Raw genomic sequence first — 23,640 nt, 5'->3', positions numbered from 1 at the left:
GCCCTCACCCCCACTATCTCCCCCAGGAAAGACAGCTCAGCCAGGTCCTCTGCACTCTGGCTCTGCCTGACCGTCTACCCTCCTCAAGATCTCCAACAGCTTCTCCTCTGCCCCTTGGGGGTGCAACTGGGGCAGGGCATGGCAGGGCACCTCCTCTCCTTCCCCACAGCCTCCTCCTCCCTGGCCTCCCACCTCCAGCCTTGCCCACTGCTGTCCACCCCACACTGGCCACTAGAGAGATATTCCAGTACATACTCTAATCTCGTCCAGGCTCTAACACCCTCTGACACTCCCCATTGCCCTCAGGATAAATTCTGGATTTTTATATACAATGTTTGATGTCCTGAGGGTCCCTGTGGTCTGATCGGGGGGCACACACTGTCCCCTGTCAGCCCCCAGAACTTCCCAACCTCTGCACCCTTGCTCACACCTGGGGTGCCTTTCCTTCATCAGCACGTCAACCCTTTCTAATGTCCTTATTTCTCCATAGCTTGGGAGCTCCTGGGGGCAGGGAACACAACCCCACAAATAATAATAATGTATCCTCGTACTGGGTTAAGCACTTCCTGTATCCTCTCAGTCAGTCTTCGCAACTGCCCTGCAAGGCGGGTGTCATGAGTCTGATTAACAGATGAGGAAACAGAGGCTCGGAGTGGACCTATGATCTGCCCAAGATCAGTCAGTAAGCCAAGAATAAAAGGGACCCTCCTTCCTGCTTCTTCCCATGGCTGACTCCTGCTCTTTCTTTAAGTCTCAGCTCAGCTGTCATCTCACCCTGGGCTCCCAGGTGGGGTCAGGTGACTAGTCTGGGCTCCCACAGCTGGAGGTGATTACTACATGACTTATGTGCCAGGCCTCTGCTGAGCATCAGAGCTGTGCCCCTGAAGTCTTAACAAATTTCTGAATCTGGTGCTCTAACTGCCTGCACCCATCTTCCAGATGAAGCAACTGAGACTCCAAGAAGTGAAGTTTCCTCCTGCTGGGAATGCGGGTGTGTGTGTGTGTGTGTGTGTGTGTGTGTGTGTGTGTGTGCTCACTACCCTCAGAAGCAGCAGCAGATCCAGCCATGCCCTCCCCAGCCACACGCGCCCGCACATACACCCGTGTGCACACAGGCCCACACCTGGCCGTTTATCCCCGCAGACTCCCGCCTCCCACACGCAGGCGGCCGGCTGGCGTCTGCGCGGCTGGCGCTTGTAAATACATCCTCCCGCTGGGGCCGGCTTGCTTCTCCGCTCCTTCGCTGCCACCAGGAGGGAGACGGTGGGGATGGGGGCGACGGAGGCACAGGACTGAAATTGTTCTTAGGACCTTCCGGCCTCACTTTCCTTCTGCCTCCCTGATGATGGGGGAGAGGGGGGTCGCCCGGGCCCTGGGTCCCCACTCCAGGCTGAGCCCGTGATCCCGGGATGAAGACAGCCCCTCACGCTCAGTGCCTTTGGAAAAGTTCCACGGGACCTCGTGGCCTGGCCCGCGGTAGAGGCTCAAACAAGGTTCTCCCCCTTCTCCCGTCCCCCGTCTGGGCCCGAACACCCACTCCCTTTCTTAAGTGGCCTTGGGAAGGGTCTTGCGGGGATAGACAGATGGGCTGGGGACAGACGGATCGCGGCACGTGGGAGTTACGCCTGGGCCTGGGGCGTGGGAGGGTGGTGCTCTGGGCACCGCCACCATCGGTCCGCAAAGAGCTCCGGCTGCTGGGAAGCCGCCAGGCGGGGGAGAAGGGGCTCCCGGAGGTTCCTGGAGAACAGGCTTTCCTACCATCTCCCCCGCCGCCTCCACCACTGTGGTCCCATTGCGCAGGCGCGAGGAAGACGCGCAGAGAAGGGGGTCGATCGCTCCGAGTCACACAGCCCCGCCGGTGCAAAGTCTGATCTCGGGGTGCAGGTGACGCTGGATGGGTCTAGGGCCTGGGGTGACTTGGACTTGGACTTGGGGGCCCTGTCCCGCACTGCATCTCCCGCCCACCCGGGCGACCCATTCCCGGGAAAGCTAGGGCGCCGCGGGCCCCGGCTGTGGGCAGAGCACGCCCCCTGCCGGCCACGTCAGGAATCGACGCAGCTACGAACCCCAAGACCTTCGATGGAGCCCCCCACTCCGAATAGAGCACCCACCCAGCTCCCCGCTCCCCGGCCGAAACTGACCCCTGACAGAGCTCCCGACGCTGCGCTCAGCCCCAGCTCTGAGCTAAGCTCCAGACCCCGAGCCCCTGGTCTCAGGCTAAGCACCCAATTCCAAGTTGAGCCTCCGACCCTGGATAGAGCCCCTGGTCTGTTTTTCAGACCCCTGCACCCTAGCGAGACCCCCAAGGATGTCCAACCACCTAGAGGAGCTGTACACATTGCTCCCGACTCAGAATGTTACAGGTTCTAATCCCATCTCTTCCACGACCTGGCTGAGTGGCCTCAGACTGGTCAGTTGCTTCCTCTGAGCCTCACTTTCGTCATCTGTGAAATGGGACGCTTGTACCCCATCGCAGGGTTGCTGTGAGAATTTGGTGAGTTAATGTACGTAAAGTGCTAACAGTCACTGGCACGTAGTAGGCGACCAGTAAATCTTAACTACAGTATTGTTATTATTATTACCAGATGTGCTGCTAGGCACTTTAAAAGAAAAACAGCTTTGGAACTTCCCTGGTGGTCCAGTGGTTAAGAATCCGCCTTCCAATGCAGGGGACTCGGACTTGATCCCTGATCGGGGAACTAAGATCCCACATGCCGCGGGGCAACTAAGCCCACTCGCCACAACTACTGAGCCCGTGCGCTCTAGAGCCCACGCGCCACAACTAGAGAGAAGCCCGCAAGCCACAGCAAAAGATCCTGCATGCCGCAACTAAGACCCGACGCAGCCAAATAAATATTAGTTAAAAAATAAAAGAAGGGCTTCCCTGGTGGCGCAGTGGTTAAGAATCCGCCTGCCAGCGCAGGGGACACGGGTTTAAGCCCTGGTCTGGGAAGATCCCACATGCCGCGGAGCAACTAACCCTGTGCGCCACAACTACTGAGCCTGCGCTCTAGAGCCGGCGAGCCACAACTACTGAAGCCTGCAGCCTAGAGCCTGTGGAACAAGAGAAGCCACCGCAATGAGAAGCCCGCGCACAGCAACAAAGAGTAGCCCCCGCTCGCAGCAAGTAGAGAATGTCCGCGGGCAGCAACGAAGACCCAACGCAGCCAAAAATAAATAAATAAAATAAATTTATAAAAACAAAAGTTCTAAAAGAAAATAAAAGAAAAACAGCTTCATCAAGACATAATTTATATACCATACAATTCACCCACTTAAAGCATACAATTCAGTGGTTCGATATGCTACATTATTCATTTTCTAAAATTATGGTAAATATATAATAAAATTTACCATTGTAACCATTTTAAGCGTACAGTTCAGCGGCATTAAGTGCATTCACAATGTTGTACAACCATCACCGCCATCCATCTCCAGAACTTTTCCATCAACCCCAACACAAACTCTGTCCCCATTAAACACTAACTCTCCATTCCTGTCGCCTCCTCCCCCAGCCTCTGGTCACCTCTATTGTACTTTCTGTCTGTGGATTCGTGCATTCGAGGTCCCTCATATAAGTATATCACACAATATTTATCATCTTATGATTGGCATCTTAAACCTATATTTTCAAGGTTCATCCATGTTATAGCATGAATCACTTCCTTCCTTTTTATGGCTGAATTATATTCCACTGTATGGATGGATCACATTTTGTTTACCCATTCCTCTGTTGATGGACATTTGGATTGTTTCCATCTTTTGGCTATTGTGAATCAGGCTGCTATCAACACTGTTGTACAAATACCTCTCTGAGTCCCTGCTTTCAACTCTTTTGGGTATACATCTAGGAGTGGAATTGCTGGATCATATGGTAATTCTACGTTTAGTTTTTTTGAGGAACAACCAAGCTATTTTCCACAGAAGCGGCACCATTTTGCATTCCCACCAACAAAGTACGAAGGTTCTAATTTCTTCACATCCTCCTGGACACTTCTTATTAGTTCTTTTATTTTTCTCATTTTTATTTTTACTTTTTTTGGCTTGTGGGATCTTAGTTCCTCAACCAGGGATTGAACCTGCACCCTCGGCAGTGAAAGTGTAGAGTTCTAACCACTGGACCACCAGGGAACTCCCCTTATCCATTATTATTTGTGGACCTGTAGGTTTTATTATTCCCATGTCACAGTGCATAGAAATTATAGACCCCAAATGCCAATACATAATGCCCCGGATGAGAAACCCTGAACTCAGGAGAGGGTAGTACCTGGCTGTGGATGGGAGGAGGTGGGACAAACATTCCTGGGTTTGAATCCTGGCCCTGCCACTTGTGCCTGCATGTCCTCAAGGCAAGTCACTTCCACTCTCTGGGCCTCAGTACCCTGTCCAAAAAGAAAAAGGGGGGGATGAGATAAAGAGACATTTCATTTATTTTTGCCTCATGAGGTCTGTGCCAGGGTTCTGTATCCCCCACATGCAGGGCAGGACTCGACATACATTGGTTGTCCAGACTGCTCTGGCCCCCCTGGTCCTACAGCCGCAACTGGGACCCAGGGTTGGGGATGCAGGGAGGAAATGGAGCAGCAGGGGAGCTGGGAGCTGCTACTGGGCCCGGTTCCCAGGACTCACAGCTGCATCCTCCGGGAGCCCCAGCTGTCCCCACTGCCCCACCCGCTAGCGGCCTGGAGGCTCTTGCGTATCTCGCTGGCTTATTCCCACGGACACCGAGGCTGGATCTGGGAAGTCCCCTAGTGGGGTCTCCAGGGTCCGTCCACGTAGCAACTGCCACAAACCTCACCCGCAACCCAGAAAGATTTATCTTCAACCTTAGGTCAGATTCAGCCCGTCTGGGAGGTATAGCAATCTACATGTTTAAGGGGCTCCCAGGTCCTTCTGCTGTAAAGTGTTCTCTGGGGCCGTACTTTAAACCGAGTCCCAGGGGTAGAAAGGGGCCTTCCCAGAGCCACGCGGTTGTTCTGTTTTTCTTTTTGGCTCTCTTTCTCTCCCCGGCCCCCATCTCTCTCTGTTTTTTGACTCTAATTCTCCTTCCTCTCATTTCTTGTACGGGGCCCGGGGTTGGGCTCTCCCCCAGCATCCGGCCCCTTTCGCGATTCCGGAGGAATCTCCCAGAGCTGCCTGGCCCCGCCCCAGGTTCCCCCCCCACCCCCCCGCGGAGACCAGCTCCCATTGGACTCTTCGTACACCGCCCGCGCTGCCATTGGCTGAGCCTACGTCCTCGCCCGCCCCTACCCCCCCCTCGGTCCCTGAAGGTCCTTTGCGCGCGGGCGGGGGCGGGGGGCGGGGCCTCTCAGAGGGGCGGGGCAGTTGGGGGCGGGGTCGAGCTTCCTGCCCCGCCCCGCTGGGTCCCAGTCCTCAGACACGAGTCTCGCGGCCACAGCAAAGCCCCCTCGGAGGCGGCCGGACAGAGCCCTGACCGTCGGACCGACGACGGAGTCCCAGAGAGCAGGTGAGCTAGCGGTGCCGGGGCGCCCCCCAATCTCGGGGGCCACCTGGCCTCTCTGTTTCTCTCGCCCCCTATGTCCCTGACCCCCCCTTATGTCTGTTTCCCTCTCCCTCTCCGTTTCTCCCTTTCACTGTCTTCCTGTCACTCTCTTGATGTGTGGGTTACGGGGAGGCATCCTGGGTCTGAACTGCCCACCCTGGCTTGGGGTGGTGCTCTGGGACCAGCACCCCCCTCCCCCCAACAAGAGGACTCTGATGGACTCTGCCCCCTTTCACAGTGCAGGACACCAGGTGCCAGGGCCAGATTCCAGAGCTAGGAGGGCATTCTAGGTGGTGGGCAGCCAGGCCAAAGGCGTGGAGGTGGGAATGAGTGAGACTTCTGGCTGGTCCAGGCAGCAGAGACAGTCAGAGCCAGGCCTACCCAGACTGGCCACCTGGGAGCTCCCCAGTGTTCTGAAGCCTTGGCCTCAGTTTTGCCAGCTGTGAATTGGGACCTTCGTCGCTGAGGTGACTGGCAGTTGACCTGACCCAGATCTGCATGCATCACTACCTCCTCTCTCCTGGGGGGCTCTCCTGGAGGAGGAGCAGCCCCAGCTGTAAACAGGCCTCTGAGGTTACTTCCTGAGCAGGTCTGAGCCCAGCTGGGGGAGGTGAACGCCCTGGGTGGGGGGTGCCATAGCAGGGTGAGGGCAGTTCAGCCCAGTGGTTGGGTTGGTTCAGCCCAAGCTCAGACCTTGGAATCAGACAAACCTGGGTTCCCGCTCTGCCACTCATCACTGGTACCTTGAACGAGTGATTCAATTCTCCAAGCCTCAATTTCCTGTCTGAGGGTCATAACTCCCTGGGGGTGAGGGCAGCTTCCAGAATTAAATGCAGGAATGTGGGCCCTGCAAGTCTCTACCTGGCCTCCACCTCCTCCCTCTCTCCCCCTCACTCACTCTGCTCCAGCCACACAGCCTCCACATTCCACCAACACGCCAGGCACCATCCTGCCTCAGGGCCTTTGCACGGGCTATTCCCTGTACCTCCATGACAGGTGCACAGGCGCCAACTTTAAAACATAACAAGTTGCCTAGATGGGCTGGGCCAAGGGACTGCCAGGCCAGGGCTGGGCGGCTGGGTGGCTGGGAGGGGCAGAGGAGGAGCCGGCCCAGCGACGCTGTACCTATGGAAACCGGAACAAAGAACTGTCGCCCCAGCCACGCGAACACCTGGGCTGAGCTTCTCCCACTTGGCAGGCTTGGTGGCCTGGGACGCAGGTGGTGGGTGAGTGCCCAGACCTCTTGGAGGGGGGCGAGTCAGGCGCTCACACCCCACTCTGATGGGGGGCAGGGGTCCCTAAGTGAAGAAACCAGTCAGGCAGATGCAGATTGGAGGCTCTGTCGTATCCCCTTCTGCTGTGTGGCCTTGGGCAGGTCAGGTGCCCCCTGAGCCTCAGTTTCCTCATCTGAGGCCTGGGGAGGGGAGGGGCCTTTTGGTTGCTTGGTGATCTGATGTGATGGGTTCAGGAGGTCTCAGTGTCCCTGTCAAATGGGGCCACCAGAGGGTGCCTAGGACAAAACTCCATCTGTTGTCATGGAAACAGCCCCAGAGGCGGATGCTGAAGAAACGACACATGCTTGTTCAGGTTCAGCCCCAGGTGTTACAGACTGAGATGGGGACCTAGAGACAGGCAGGACTTGGCCCAGTTACAGAGAACTTGGGCTTTTACCCCAGAATCCCCCACATACACCCCTCCATGAGACAACTTCCCCTGGAATCCCACCACCTGAGGGATTCACAGAGGCACCTCTGGCCCAAGAGTACTTGGGATCTTCTAAGGCCCTGTCTTCCAGGCCTCACTTTTCCCTTCTGTCCAATGGGGCAGTGGAGGTTGGGGAGTGTCCACAGTGGGGGAGCCCCTTCCAGAAGGGTTCGTGCTGTGCTGCTGTATGACCTTGGGCTATCTGTTTTTCTCGGGGCCTCAGTTTCCCTGGCTGGACAATGGGGCCCTTGGATGAGATATCTGACTCTGTGCCCCTCTAGTGCTGGGAGGTCATCTATTCATTCAACAACTGGTTCTGAGCCCCTACTCTAAGCCAAGCCTGGTGCAGGGCGCCAAGGACCTGGCAATGACCAAGGCCCGTCTGGTGTCCCCACTCCCCACTCAGTTCACAGACTGGGGTTGGGAGAGATGGACATTCATCCAGAAAAGTCATTAGGGTTAGCTGTAATTGCATGAAGGAGTGGAGAGACAGATTGATGGGGAAATTAGTTTAGATGGGGGAATCTGGGAGGGCCTCCTGAGGAGGTGACATTTGAGCTGAAGCTCAATGGCAAGAAAGAAATAGCCACATAAAAAAAAAAAAAAAAAAAAAAGAAATAGCCACATGGAGACCTGGGGGAAAGAGCAATCCAGGCAGAGGGCACAGGTCGTGCAAAGGCCCTGGGGCAGCACCATGCCTGGTGTGTTGGAGGAACAGCCAGGAGACCCGTGTGGATGGAGCAGAGTGAGCGAGGGGGAGAGAGGGAGGAGGGGAGGGCAGGGAAGGAACGGGGCAGGTCGTGCAGGGTCTTGTGAGCCACGGGGAGACTTGGGCTTTTACCCCCAGGGAGGAGGGATCCCTGAAGGGCTGTGGGCAGAAGAGGGGGAGGATCTGACTCGGGTGCTCACTGGCGCCCTCTGGCGGCTGCTACGGAGAGGACAGACTGTAGGGTGCGAGGGCAGGAGCCAGGGGACCAAGATGGAGGCTGTGGGCGGTGCGAAGTGGGTGGAACCCGGACTCACGGAGGGGCTGCATCCACATTCCTGCCAGGTGACCCTCCAGCCTCCTCCACTTGCTGTTAAAAATCTTTTACTTGGGAATTCCCTGGCGGTCCAGTGGTTAGGATTCCATGCTTTCACTGCTGTGGGCCTGGGTTTGATCCCTGGTTGGGGAAGATCCTGCAAGGCGCGCAGCGCGGCCAAAAAAAAAAAAACTTTTACTCAGCTTGAGCCTCAGCCTGTCCTGTCTTTCTCTGTAGAGGGGTGGGATATGGTCTCCCAACATTCACTTTTGCCCACTGGTGTCCCCCACCCCCACCCCATCCCAGCTCTTTCTTCAGTGGAGATCTGACCACAGTTGAAAGTGTCCCAACTCCCACCGCAGCCTGGCAGGGAGCCAGACCCAGCCCATCCTTGGGGTGGCCCCCGAGGGCTCTGGGGAACCCGGTTTGAAAACCACTGGTATCTGCCCCCCCACCTGAGAAAAGCAGGTCCCCCCTTTTGCCATATCAAAATGGGCACCGACTGTGAGGTCTGAGTGATGGTTGATAAAGGGCTGGAAGCAGTGGGTGCCCTCATGCTGGCAGAGGGTAATAGTGTGGGGGCATTTGCCACGGTGGGCGGAGATCTGGAGCCCCTGAGGCCACCCTGGGATGCTGCAGCAGGGGCTGAGGGAGGAGGCCCCGCTGAGGGGGCCCATCAATTATTGACGCCCTTTGTTGTGACATAAAGAATTCATGTGGAGGGCGGGCTGCTCCGTGGACCAGTGGCATGCTGAAGCCAGCATCCACCCTCCCCACCCCCGCTCACGAGGGCCACTTGCTGTATTGCCAGGAATTTCGCAACCCTGTTGTTAACATCACCATTATTAAAAAGGACAGACTATCAATAAAACTGGAAGAAAAATAAATTTAAAAAAATGACATACTATGAACTTACAGTCAAATACATTATATTTAAAACAAAAGTATGTATGGGGATTCCCTGGCGGTCCAGTGGTTAGGACTCGGCGCTTTCACTGCCGAGGGTGCAGGTTCAATCCCTGGTCTGGGAAGTAAGATCCCACAAGCCACTTGGCAGGGCCAAAAAAAAAAAAAGAAAAGAAACCTCAAAGATATGGAATATTATGCAGCCATAAAAAGGAGTGAAGCCCTGGGACTCCCCTGGTGGTACAGTGGTTAAGAATCCGCCTGCCAATCCAGGGGACACGGCTTCAAGCCCTGGTCGGGGAAGATCCCACATGCCGTGGGGCAACCAAGCCCCATGAGCCACAACTACTGAGGCCCGCGCGCCTAGAGCCCGTGCTCCACAACAAAGAGAAGCCACTGCAACGAGAAGCCCGCGCACCGCAACGAAGAGTAGCCCCCGCTTGCCGCAACTAGAGAAAGCCTGCGCGCAGCAACGAAGACCCAACGCAGCCAAAAATAAAATTAATTAATTAAAAAAAAAGAAAAACCCTTTAAAAAAAAAACAGGAGCCCTGAGCCTTGAAAACATGACACTCAGTGAGAGAAGCCAGACTCATAAGACCACATAGTGGGTGATTCTTTTTATAAGAAAAACAGGCAAATCCATAGAGGCAGAAAGTAAATTAGCGGCTGCCAGAGGGCTGGGGGAGGGGGATGGGGAGTGACTGCTATTGGGGAGGGGGTTTCTTTTCGGAGTGGTGAGAATGTTCCGGAATTAAATAGTTGTGATGGTTACCCAGCTCTGTGAATATATAAAAACACTGAATTGTACACTTTAAAGGGTGAATTTTATGGTATGTGACATATACTTCAGCACAACTTATAAAAAAGCAAAGGTCAAAAATCCTAATTTCTAATTATTTTACTGCACTTTGCAAGGATCTGTGCTCTTGAGGTTATTTTCGTCTAGTGTATCTGTTTGGTGGAGACGGTGAGCAGTTCTTCCCAACTCCATGTTCAAGTTGGAAGCTTGAAATTGGCTGTGGTGAGAGAATTTACACCATGGAAATTGGCAAATGCTACAAATCAGGAAATTGGCAAATGCTACAAATGCTACAAATCAAATGCTACAAATTGATATATTGTTCTGTCATCATGTAACCCGGAGGTTGGCCAACCTTTTTTTAAAATTTATTTATTTATTTATTTATTTTTGGCTGGGTTGGGTCTTCGTTGCTGTGTGCGGGCTTTCTCTATTTGCGGTGAGTGGGGGTTACTCTTCCTTGCGGTGCGTGGGCTTCTTATTGCAGTGGCTTCTCTTGTTGTGGAGCACGGGCTCTAGGCGCGCGGGCTTCAGTAGTTGTGGCACGCAGGCATCAGTAGTTGTGGCTCGCGGGCTCTAGAGCACAGGCTCTGTAGTTGTGGCGCACAGGCTTAGTTGCTCCGTGGCATGTGGGTTCTTCCCGGACCAGGGCTCGAACCTGTGTCCCCTGCATTGGCAGGTGGATTCTTAACCACTGCGCCACCAGGGAAGTACCCAAGCTTTTTCCATAAAGGGTCAGATAGTAAATATTTTTGGCTTTGCCAGCTTTTCTGCCTCTGTTGCCTCTCTTCAAGGCTGCGTTCCAATAGGACATGAATGGGCGTGGCATGTGCCAATAAAACTTTATTTATTTACAAAAACAGGCAGCAGGCCAGAATTTGCCGCCCTTGGTCTAACTACAGGAAATATCAATAATGAAAATTAAATTTTAAAGGGTGGCATGTCTCTAGCTGCTTCCTTGCGAACAGCACAAAAGCACTGAGGGAATATTCTCTCACCATTCGAAAACTGCCATCGGATTCGGCAAAGAAGTCGCTCACTTGGCTGATAAGTGAGTAAAATCTGAATTCTCCTTGTTCGTATGAAAGAGACCATCCAGCGACATCAGTGTCAGACTGCTCTCCTTTCTCCGTAGCAAGTATAGATTGGCTACTGGTACCAGTTTGGCAAAACTCACCAAGAACACATAGTGAGCCTCGGTTGGGTGTGAAATTCACCCGTGCAAAATCCTTTCTTACGTCTGTAAGTTGCATGGGGCACATCCTTTATGTCAGGAACATTTATGGTAAACATATGTATGTACCTACATGCCTACATTTATTTTTCCTGGAAAGCTGGTGGCTAAGAATTCTCCAGCGCTTAGTGAATGGGGTGGGACGCAGCATTCACGGTGCACCCGGGGGGCACTGGGGACCCTGGGAAGCAGGATCTTCTGCCCTGTGGAATCCCCATCACCCCCACACCTAGCATCCAGGACTGGCAATCTGTGGGTTGAGGGGCCACCCCGGCGCACCTGTGACCTGGGTTGGATGGGGGGCCATGGGAGGAGTCTCCCCACCTGGGCCTCCCAGCTGGCAGGGCCTGGCAGAGGCCCTGAGACTGGGCCATGCCTAGCATGTTGCAGGGACAGCAAGAGGGGAGATGATGGAGGGGAGGTCATTGATGTGGGGAGCGGGAAGGTTGGCCCTGCTCCAGAGTTTGGGGACAGAAGGGATTGGGAGGAACGAGGTCCACTGGGGCCAGTGCCGTCCACTGCCGTGTGCCCTTCCCCTTGGGGGAGGCTCACATTCAGTCCTGCTTCCACCCCACCCTCCCTCCAAGCCCACCTTTGCCTGTGTGGGGAAAGGATGCTGTCAAGTCTAGAGCAACCCGAGGCTCCACCGTCTGTGGCCAGTTTGGGAGCTGGAGTGTCCAAAATGGGGACAGGAACAAAGGTCAGAGTCAAAAAGACAAAGTGGGGTTGGCAGAGGGTGAAAGTCTGAGCGTGGACAGAGGGCTGAGGTTCCAGAAAGAATGTGGGGTGCAGGGCAGCAATCAGCAGAGACAGGGACTCAGTGACTAGACACCCATTTCACAGATGGGAAAGTGCCTCCAGGGGCTGGGGCTTGTCTGAGGTCATGGAGGGGAGACCTCAGAGCTGTGGGAGGGCCTGGACAGTGGCCTCCTCGGGGGCTGTGGACCAGCCTCCGGTCTCCTCCCTGGCACTGTCCTGCCCCAGGGCCTTTGCACCAGCCATTCCCTCTGCCTGGCTCACCCTCCCCCAGACCCTGTCCTTCCAGTCCCAGCTCCAGGGGCTCCACCTTGGAGGGGCCCTTCTGACCACCCAGCCTAGGTCACCTGCCGTCCCTGGCTGTCACTGCCCCCCATCCCCGGGGGGATGTCACTCCCCCCATCCCCCTGAAATTATCCTGTTTATTTCCACATTCCACATCCACATTCCACATTCCACATTCACTGCTTCCTGGTGCCTCCCCCTTCCATCAGGGGCAACACCTCTTAGGGGGCCGTTTTGGAAATTCAGAGGGCTTTTTTTTCCCCTCCCACTTATGATAACAACAGGATATGCTAGCATTTGGGGGGCAGGGACCAAGGCACTAGGCGTCTGGCCATGCTCAGGGCAGCCCCTGGCCCTCACAACTTCCTAATGTCCTGCCAGAAACCGATGACTAGGGGTTTCAATATTCAGTGAATTTTCCTGAAATGCAACTCCTGGGTAAATCAAGGGAAGATGGAGCTCTTTTTTGATAGAAATTTGTAGCTACGTGTTCCCTGCGATGCCCTGTATGGGGCAAACCTCTGACAGATGCACTCCATCATTGAGTGCAGTGGGCCTGAGCTTTTAAGGAGGAAAAAAAATTTTTAATACTTCTTTGTGTATTTATTTGGCTGTACCAGGTCTTAGTTGAGGCCCACGGGATCTTCATTGCTGCATGTGGGATCTTTAGTTGCAGTATGTGGGATCTAGTTCCCTGGCCAGGGATCGAACCTGGGCCCCCTGCATTGGGAGTGCGGAGTCCCAACCACTGGACCACTGGGGAAGTCCCAGGAAAATTCTTTTTTAATCAAACATGTATTGAGCATGTACCATGTGCCTGGCTAGGTGGAAGTGATTTGCAAATCTCCACTTGTGTAATACTTTTCTTTTTTTTTTTTTAATTAATTAATTAATTTTTGGCTGCATTGTGTCTTCGTTGCTGCGTGTGGGCTTTCTCTAGTTTCGGCGAGTGGGGGCTTCTCTTGTTGCGGAGCACGGGCTCTAGGTCCATGGGCTTCAGTAGTTGTGGCTCACGGGCTCACTAGTTGTGGCACATGGGCTTAGTTGCTCCGCAGCATGTGGGATCTTCCCGGACCAGGGCTGAACCCGTGTCCCCTGCATTGGCAGGCAGATTCATAGCCGCTGCGCCACCAGGGAAGTCCCTGTAATCCTTTTATTTCTGTTTGTATTACTGCTTGGGCCAAATCGTGATTTTTAAATTTTTTTTTTTTTTTTGGCCGTGCTGAGCAGCATGTGGGATCTTAGTTCCCCGACCAGGGATCCAACCCGCACCCCCTGCAGTGGAAGCGGGGAGTCTTAACCAGTGGACTGTCAGGGAAGTCCCAATTTATTTAACGTTTTTAAAATGAGGCATAGGGCTTCCCTGGTGGCGCAGTGGTTGACAGTCCGCCTGCCGATGCAGGGGACACGGGTTCGTGCCCCGGTCCGGGGGTATCCCACGTGCCGCGGAGCGGCTGGGCCCATGAGCCATGGCCACTGAGCCTGCGCATCTGGAGCCTGTGCTCCGCAACGGGAGAGGCCACAACAGTGAGGGCCAGCGTACCGCAAAAAAAAAAAAAAAAAAAAAAAAAGAGGCGTAAAATAGAGAGTAAGGGGCACAAAGGTATAAACTATATACACTTGATATGTATACAGTAAGTGTTCAGCTTGATGACACAGAATTCACATATTGTAAAATTCACTATTTTAAAGTGCTCACATTCCAGAACATTCTGCCACCCCCAAAAGAAATCCCATCCCATTAGCAGTCACTCTCCATTCTCTGCTCCCCAGCCCCTGGAAACCACTAATTCACTTTCTGTCTGTGTGAATTTGCCTGTTCTGGACGGTTCCCATCAATGGAATCACACACAGTGGGTCCTTCTGTGTCTGGCTTCTCTCACTGAGCATCGTGTTCTCAAGGTCCATCCACGTTATAGTGAGTGTCGGTGCTTCACTCATTTTTCTGATTGAATAACATCCCAGTGTGTGGATGGGCCACAATTGGTTTGTCCATTTATCTGCTGGCGGGCATTTGGGTTGTTCCCACTTTTTGGTTATTACGCATCATGCTGCTATGCCCATGTGTGTATATGTTTTTATGTGTACGTATGTTTTCATCTCTTTGGGGTAGGTACTTAGGAGTATAACTGCTGGGTCATGTGGTAACTCTGTGTTTGAGGAACTGCCAAAAAACTGTTCTCCATGGCGGCTGCACCATTTTCTATTCCTACCAGCCGTGGATGAGGGGCTCCAGTTTCTCCCATCCTTGCCAGCCCTTTTGTCTGTCTTTTTGAAACGACCATCCTAGTGGGGGTGAGGTGATGTATCATGATGATTTTGACTTGTTTTTCTAGTAGCCAGTGATGTTGAGCATCTTTTCACTTGCTTATTGGCCATTTATATATCTTCCTTGGAGAAATGTTAGATTTTTAAAAAATCAAGATATAACTCACATACCATAAAAGTTACCCTTTGAAAGTTTACAGTTTTCTGGGTTTTAGTGTATTCACATTTCTTTGTAACCATCCAGCTCGATGACTTTTTACATTGTGTAGACCAGATGGAGACACAGAACATGAAACATTCCGGGGACTTCCCTGGTGGTCCAGTGGTTAAGAATCTGCGCTTCCACTGACAGGGGGCGTGGGTTTGAAAAACAATTTTTTTTTTTAATTAAAAAATTAGGGACTTCCAAGTAAAGCTGTCACTGTTTGCAGATGACATGATCCTATACATAGAGAACCCTAAAGATGCTACCAGAAAACTACTAGAGCTAATCAATGAATTTGGTAAAGTGGCAGGATACAAAATTAATGCACAGAAATCTCTGGCATTCCTATATACTAATGATGAAAAATCTGAAAGTGAAATCAAGAAAACACTCCCATTTACCATTGCAACAAAAAGAATAAAATATCTAGGAATAAACCTACCTAAGGAGACAAAAGATCTGTATGCAGAAAATTATAAGACACTGATGAAAGAAATTAAAGACGATACAAATAGATGGAGAGATATACCATGTTCTTGGATTGGAAGAATCAACATTGTGAAAATGACTCTACTACCGAAAGCAATCTATAGATTCAATGCAATCCCTATCAAACTACCACTGGCATTTTTCACAGAACTAGAACAAAAAATTTTGCAATTTGTATGGAAACACAAAAGACCCCGAATAGCCAAAGCAATTTTGAGAACGAAAGAAGGAACTGGAGGAATCAGGCTCCCAGACTTCAGACTATACTACAAAGCTACAGTTATCAAGACGGTATGGTACTGGCACAAAAACAGAAAGATAGATCAATGGAACAGGATAGAAAGCCCAGAGATAAACCCACGCACATATGGTCACCTTATCTTTGACAAAGGAGGCAGAAATGTACAGTGGAGAAAGGACAGCCTATTCAATAAGTGGTGCTGGGAAAACTGGACAGCTACATGTAAAGGTATGAAATTAGATCACTCCCTAACACCATACACAAAAATAAGCTCAAAATGGATTAAAGACCTAAATGTAAGGCCAGAAACTATCAAACTCTTAGAGGAAAACATAGGCAGAACACTCTATGACATAAATCACAGCAAGGTCCTTTTTGACCCACCTCCTAGAGAAATGGAAATAAAAACAAGAGTAAACAAATGGGACCTAATGAAACTTAAAAGCTTTTGCGCAGCAAAGGAAACCATAAAGAAGACCAAAAGACAACCCTCAGAATGGGAAAAAATATTTGCAAATGAAGCAACTGACAAAGGATTGATCTCCAAAATTTATAAGCAGCTCATGCAGCTTAATAACAAAAAAACAAACAACCCAATCCAAAAATGGGCAGAAGACCTAAATAGACATTTCTCCAAAGAAGATATACAGAGTGCCAACAAACACATGAAAGAATGCTCAACATCACTAATCATGAGAGAAATGCAAATCAAAACTACAATGAGATATCATCTCACACCAGTCAGAATGGCCATCATCAAAAAATCTAGAAACAATAAATGCTGGAGAGGGTGTGGAGAAAAGGGAACCCTCTTACACTGTTGGTGGGAATGTAAATTGATACAGCCACTGTGGAGAACAGTATGGAGGTTCCTTAAAAAGCTACAAATAGAACTACCATATGACCCAGCAATCCCACTACTGGGCATATACCCTGAGAAAACCATAATTCAAAAAGAGTCATGTACCAAAATGTTCATTGCAGCTCTATTTACAATAGCCCGGAGATGGAAACAACCTAAGTGTCCATCATCGGATGAATGGATAAAGAAGATGTGGCACATATATACAATGGAATATTACTCAGCCATAAAAAGAGACGAAATTGAGCTATTTGTAATGAGGTGGATAGACCTAGAGTCTGTCATACAGAGTGAAGTAAGTCAGAAAGAGAGAGACAAATACCGTATGCTAACACATATATATGGAATTTAAAAAAAAAAAAGTCATGAAAAACCTAGGGGTGAAACAGGAATAAAGACACAGACTTACTAGAGAATGGACTTGAGGTTATGGGGAGGGGGAAGGGTAAACGGTGACAAAGCGATAAAGAGGCATGGACATATATACACTACCAAACGTAAGGTAAATAGCTAGTGGGAAGCAGCCGCATAGCACAGGGAGATCAGCTCGGTGCTTTGTGACCGCCTGGAGGGGTGGGATAGGGAGGGTGGGAGGGAGGGAGACGCAAGCGGGAAGAGATATGGGAATATATGTATGTATATAACTGATTCATTTTGTTGTGAAGCTGAAGCTAACATACCATTGTAAAGCAATTATACTCCAATAAAGATGTTAAAAAAAAAAAAAAAATTAGGGACTTCCCTGGTGGTCCAGTGCCGATCCCTGGTTAGGGAGCTAAGATCCCACATGCCTCGCGGCCAAAAAACCAAAACAGAAGCAATACTGTAACAAATTTAATAAAGACTTTAAAAATGGTCCACATCAAAAAAAAAAATCTTTAAAAAAAAAAAAATTCCATAGCTCCTCCCTGTACAATCCCCCTCACCTTTATCACCACATATTAATTTTATTTATTTATTTATTTATTTATTTTGCGGTACGCGGGCCTCTCACTGTTGGGGCCTCTCCCGTGGCGGAGCACAGGCTCCGGACGCGCAGGCTCAGCGGCCATGGCTCATGGGCCCAGCCGCTCCACGGCATGTGGGATCTTCCCGGACTGGGGCACGAACCCGTGTCCCCTGCATCGGCAGGCGGACTCTCAACCACTGCGCCACCAGGGAAGCCCTAATTTTATTTTTATACCAGCGGGTGGAGACAGACGGTACTGCCTGTGGATTCCATTTCAGGGAAATGGGGGCACCCAAATTCTTTTGTAATAAGGAGGTGGCATGGTGTCTAGAAGGCTGGGGTCCCTTGGAAGGCAGGGACGGGATCTCTCTTGGTCACTGCTATGTCCCCAGTGCCTGGGACACAACTGGTGCTCCCTAAGCGCTCACTGAGCCACTGAATGAGTGTTCCAGCCGAGCCCTTGAAGCTTTATTGGGCTTTCCTGGCTGTGACGATAGTGGGGTGATCTGGCATTTGGTGGGCAGGGGCCAGGGACACTGGCCGTCTGGCCGCTGAGCCCCTCCGCTGTCCCTGGGAAGGGCCTGCCCCAGAAAGCCTGCCCTGGTGCAGCCAGGCCCCTCCTGGCTTGTCTGCCCTTGGACTTGGATGAGCGCAGCTGGCAGGAAGGAAGGCTGGGGTTTATTTTGGTCCCCAGCATGCTCCCCCGGGAGAGCAGTCATCTCCCTGTCTGGCTGCTTGGATGGAGGCGTTTCTGGTAGAACAATGGGTCAGCGGCGGGGGGGTGGGAGTGGGGACCACTGACCCATTGCAGCTGGGCTGGTCCAGGTGTCACAGGTCTGGGGACTGCCCCAAGGGGAGTAGGGGCAAGGAGTGTGGAGGCCAAGAGGGAAGGCTGCAGCTGCCCCTGCCCCCCGCCCCTTTTCCTCTGTGCTTGGCAGGGTGGGTGTGGGGCAGTACTGCTGCTGAGGGCCCAGGCTCTTCCTGAAGCTGGTAAACAGGACAGGCTTCCCCTGTGAACCAACACGCCCGACCTCAGGACTTGCAGAGGGGAAGGTCAAGGCCCAGAGAGAGGCAGAACCCTGCCTGGGGTCACACAGCAACCAAATAGGCAGAAAGACCTGGGCACCAGAGTCCTTGAGATCCAGGGAAAGGCCTTCTCCTCTCTGAGTCTCAATTTGTCCGTCTGTAAACTGGGGAGCTGGACTCAGGGAGCTGGGAGTTCCCCCACCCCCCGGGTTCCAATGTTTGCAGACATCCTTTCCCTCATACATTCAACAAACACTTACTGGGTGTCTGCTGGGTACCAGGCCCTGGGTTAGGGTTAGGAGACATGGCGTGAACAAGAAAGATGCAGGGGAATTCCCTGGCAGTCCAGTGGTCAGCACTCTGTGCTTCCACTGCAGGGGCCAGAGGTTTGATCCCTGGTTGGGGAACTAAGATCCTGCATGACCTGCGACACGGCCAAAAAAAAAAAAAAGATGCAGCCCCTACCCACGCTGTCAGGCCAGGGAGATGGACACCGAAACCAAGGTACTCGGGGCCGTGATGGAGGATGCCCCGGGCACCATGGGAGCCAAGGGGGCACCTGGCCCAGCCTGGGGCATCCAGAAGTCTTCCAGGAGGAGGTGACAGTAACTCTGAGACTTGAATGAGTTTATGGGATGAGTGATGGGTGAGGGAGGGGTCTAGGTAGAGGGAATGGAATAGAACGTTCTAGAGAAACAGAGGTGAGAGGGCATCCTGGAAGCATAGTTATTCCTTGCTGCTGCTCTTTTTTTTCCCAGAGAACATCACAGAGAAATAGGTCTCTACATTCAGGGAGCTGAATGGCATAGAGCTTGAAGGTCATAAGTCCAGGCAGTGGCATCCAGCCTCCTGCCCGGGGAAAGCTCACAGCCCGGGGGACACTCAGGTTGGTCACAAGCTTCTACCCTAGGATGGAGGTATTTCTCCCTCCTTACAGCCACCATCCTCCATTTTACTGATGGGGAAACTGAGGCACGGGGCAGTTATGTTGCTTGACCAAGAGTTTAGAGCCAGGAGCAGGCCCTAAATTTCAGGGCTGGTTTTGTCATGGGGGACAGCCCCACAAGACTCAGGGCAACTCGCAGGAGTCAGCTGGGGAAAGCAGAGAGTGTAGGGGTGCAGAGGTGGTGGGGGCAGGCAGTCCCTGTGTTGCTGTGTGGCCTTGGGGAAATGGCTCAGCCTCTCTGAGCCTGTGTAATTTCTTCTGCAACCCGGCAACCAGCCGAATACAACACCACGCTGAAGTGATGAAATGGGCACACGCCGCTGCTCAGGGCCTGCCACGCGGTGCTGAGTCACCCGCACCCCTGCTCTGCCCCAGCCTTTGTACAGGTTCTGGGGCTGCTGTGGGAGCAGGGAAGACTGGGTCATTCATCTCCAGGCCCGTCCCGACCTCCGTGGGCAGGGAGAGGGCGGCCGAGGCTTGGGACTTCTCCCGGGGTCTGAGCTCACACACAGATGGGCTTTGTTGGGGTTCCTGTGGCTGAGTGGGCACCCATGTGGCATTCCTGGTCTGGCTGGCCTGAGGCTGGGGTCGGGGTGGATTCCCACCAGAGCCTGGGGCAGCAGCGGGTCAGGGCTGGGGGTGGGTCTCAGGCTCCCTCATTCATTTGGAAGATGTTTCCGGAGCCTCCAAAAACACAGCGGTTAAGGAATCAGGCCCATTACCTCCCCCGTGGCCTGCGGTGAGGCAGACCACGGAAGAAGCAAAGCCAGCGGGGCAGAGCAGTGATGAGGGATGCCTGGGGTGCTCTGTGGCTCAGAGGAGGTGCCTCACTGTCAGTTTGGCTGTTCGGGGGTGGCTTCCTAGAGGAGGTGGTGTCCAGGCTGAGCTGAGGGATGAACCTGCGAGGGTGAGAGGCAGGGGCTTAGGGGCCAGGGCTTTTGGGGGATGTATATGTGTCCACCAGAGAAGAGGCAGGGGTTTGGGGGCCAAGGTGTTGGGGGATGTATAGGAGCTCACCAGGGAAGATGCAGGGGCTGGAATGAGGTGTGGGCTTTGGTCCTGAGAGCCATGAGGAGCTGCCAGCTGGTTCTTACAAGGAAAGGGCTAAGCCCAGATGTGCAATGTAGGAAGAATTCTGGCGCTGCAGGAAGGAGGTGGTTGGAAGGGGAGCCTCCAGAGCCTGGGGGATCTGGAAGACTGCCATGCAGGAAGGACAAAAGGAGTCAGACATAAGGGACAGACAGAGGCCCAGGCTTCTGCGGTTGGAGGCCTGGTCACTGTTCCCAGAGAGCCAGCCTGCCATTCACCTTGGCCACCTCCCTGGCCCTTTCCTGGGCAGAAGCTGATGCAAGTCAATATTTCTGTATCAGAGGAATCAGCAGAGTGATGCGTTTCCAGAAACCCCACAAATGGTCCTGGGGAACCCCCACCCAGGTCACTGCCCCCCTGACTCATTCAGGGCCTGACTAAGGTCTCAGGATGTCCGTTGTAAACTCAAGGGGGTGAGGAGGCCAGGAGGATTGGTACCTAGGCTTCTCCACCCTGAACAGCCCAGGGGCTGGGCTGGGACCCTGTCTCATGGAGCTGCAGGATGAGGGGAATGATAAGCTGGACCCCCCCTGTGATAACTCACCTTGAGCCCCTTCTCAGCTCAGAGCAAGGATACAGTGGGTTTGCAGGGCTGGTACCAGGGACCACAAGTAGTGGGATTCAGAAGGCCCTGCCCATTAATTTCCAAAATATACAAACAGCTCATACAACTCAATAACCAAAAAACAACCCAATCAAAAAATGGGCAGAAGACTAAATAGACATTTCTCCAAAGAAAACACAGAGATGGCCAACAGGTTACATGAAAAGATGCTCATCATTGCTAATTATTAGGGAAACGCAAATCAAAACTACAATGAGGTATCACCTCACACTGGTCAGAATGGCCATCATTAAAAAGTCTACAAGTAACAAATGCTGGAGAGGGTGTGGAGAAAAGGGAACCCTCCTGCACTTTGGTGGGAATGTAAATTGGTACAGCCACTATGGAGAACAGTATAGAGGTTCCTTAAAAAACTAAAAATAGAGTTGCCATATGATCCAGCAATCCCACTCTTGGGCATATATCCAGACAAAACTCTAATTCGAAAAGATACATGCACCCCTATGTTCACAACAGCACTATTCACAATAGCCAAGATATAGAAACAACCTAAATGTCCATTGACAGATGAATGGATAAATAAGATGTGGTACACATACACAGTGAAATATTACTCAGCCATGAAAAAGAATGAAATAATGCCATTTGCAGCAACATGGATGGACCTAGAGATTCTCATACTAAGGGGAGTAAGTCAAAAAGAAAGACAAATACCATATGATAAAACCTATATGTGGAATCTAAAATAGGACACAAATGAAGTTATCTACCAAACAGAAACAGACTCACAGACATAGAGAACAGACTTGTGTTTGCCAAGGGGGAGGGTGGGTAGGGGAAGGAAGGATTGGGAGTTTGGGATTAGCAGATGCAAATGAGTATATACAGAATGGACAAACAACAAGGAGGTCCTATGGTATAGCACAGGGAACTAGATTCAGTATCCTGTAATAAACCATAACAGAAGGCCCTGCCCAGATTTCAACATTACACATTAATTCCTTTGACTTTTTTTAGAAACAAATTCCCTTAGGGTCCCTTGGGTCATCATCTCTTCAGTGTGAATGCTATTTTTTATTTATTTTTTTTTTGAATGCTATTTTTTAAACGAGCTTTTCCTAAAAATAGCTTTTGCTATTTTTTTTTCACAAGTTTCTGCCATTCTGTGCTCCTGCTACTTGGAATTTCCCTCCTCTAGGCCTTGGAGCATGGGGATCTTCCCGCCTGGGATGCCCTCCCCATTTTCTCACCTGTCTCTTCCTCCAGGAGGTCAGCCTCGGCCCTCTTGATCTGCTGGGGTTCCTGTGCTATGTGGGCTCTTGCAGCTTCCCGGATGGTAGCACTTGCTGTGTTCCCGGGGGCTCGCTGGTCGGCTCTGTACACCCCGTCCTGGCACACACAGTAGGTCTGTGGAATGGGCACGCAGGCTCCCCTGGAGATAGGCTGGTGGCGTGTGCCCATTTCCCGGATTGGGAAGACGGTGGTCGCCAACGTTAGCGGCCCGCCCAGGCAAGCCCCTGGCAGCCGGGCTGTGCGGGCTGACGGCGGGTCTGTGTCCCCACCCCCGCGCAGGGCGGATGGACACCTTCAGCACCAAGAGCCTGGCCCTCCAGGCCCAGAAGAAGCTCCTGAGCAAGATGGCATCCAGGGCGGTAGCGGCCGCGTTCATCGACGACACCAGCAGCGAGGTGCTGGACGAGCTGTACCGCGCCACCAAGGAGTTCACCCGCAGCCGCAAGGAGGCCCAGAAGGTAGTCAAGAACCTGGTCAAGGTGGCCGTGAAGCTGGGTGTCCTGCTGCGCAGCGGGCAGCTGGGCGGCGAGGAGCTGGCGCGGCTGCAGCGCTTCCGGCAGCAGGCCCGCCGCCTGGCCATGACCGCCGTCAGCTTCCACCAGGTGGACTTCACCTTCGACCGGCGCGTCCTGGCTGCCGCCCTGCTTGAGTGCCGGGACCTGCTGCACCAGGCGGCGGGTGCGCACCTGACCGCCAAGTCCCACGGCCGCATCAACCACGTGTTCGGCCACTTGGCTGACTGCGACTTCCTCGCCGCGCTCTACGGCCCGGCTGAGCCCTACCGCTCCCACCTGCGCAGGATCTGCGAGGGTCTCACCCGGCTGCTGGACGAGGAGAGCATATGACCTCCGACCTGACCTCCGACCTCCTCATTCCGGCTTCCCGCTGGGGGCGGGGCTTGCGGGAGGGGTTTTAACCTCTTTTCTCCCAGTCTGACTCTGGCCAAAACCACCCCGCCCAACACACACACAGACACACACACAGACACACACACAGACACACACACACAGACACACACAGACACAGACACACACACACACACACACACACACACACACACACACACACACACACACACACACACACACACACTCGCGCGCGCGCCCGCCTCTGCAGCTCTAAGGACCCAGGTCACCTCTCCTCCTCCGGCCCAGTCTCCGTGGGGAGAGGAACTCAGCGCGGAGCCCGGCACGGCCTGCCTGCGCCAGCAGCCTCCCGGGGCACCGTCTGCACAATAACCCTTGAGCCACCGGTCTGAACCCCTCAGATCACTTGGTGTCTCTGACAGCTGGCGGCTTCCCACTTCATAATGTTGCCTGGGCTTCTGCATTCCCGCAGAGAGGATCATGGGGAACCAGGAGAAAGGGAGTGTTACACAGTGAGCTGTTCGCCCGCCCCAAGTTCCTCGAAGTCCTAAGCCCCAGGGCCTCTGAATATGACCTTATTTAGAAATAGGGTGATTGCAGATGTGATTAGTTGAGTTCATACTGGAGCAG

General features: G+C 52.7%; 1 protein-coding gene across 1 annotated transcript; it reads left to right on the top strand.

Moving 5' to 3' along the window:
* Positions 1-5,363: 5,363 nt before the first annotated feature.
* TNFAIP8L1 (TNF alpha induced protein 8 like 1) lies at positions 5,364-23,362 on the top strand. Its single transcript, XM_060145514.1, has 2 exons — positions 5,364-5,467; positions 22,424-23,362. The coding sequence occupies exon 2, from the start codon at positions 22,429-22,431 to the stop codon at positions 22,987-22,989; it is 561 nt and encodes a 186-aa protein (XP_060001497.1). The 5' UTR covers positions 5,364-5,467; positions 22,424-22,428; the 3' UTR covers positions 22,990-23,362.
* The last annotated feature ends 278 nt before the right edge of the window (positions 23,363-23,640 follow it).

This window comes from Lagenorhynchus albirostris, chromosome 3 (genome assembly GCF_949774975.1).
Source record: "Lagenorhynchus albirostris chromosome 3, mLagAlb1.1, whole genome shotgun sequence".
In the NCBI taxonomy this organism is placed as follows: Eukaryota; Metazoa; Chordata; class Mammalia; order Artiodactyla; family Delphinidae; genus Lagenorhynchus; species Lagenorhynchus albirostris.
The sequence above is the reverse complement of the archived record's forward strand: the minus strand, read 5'-3'. Positions and strand labels throughout refer to the sequence as shown.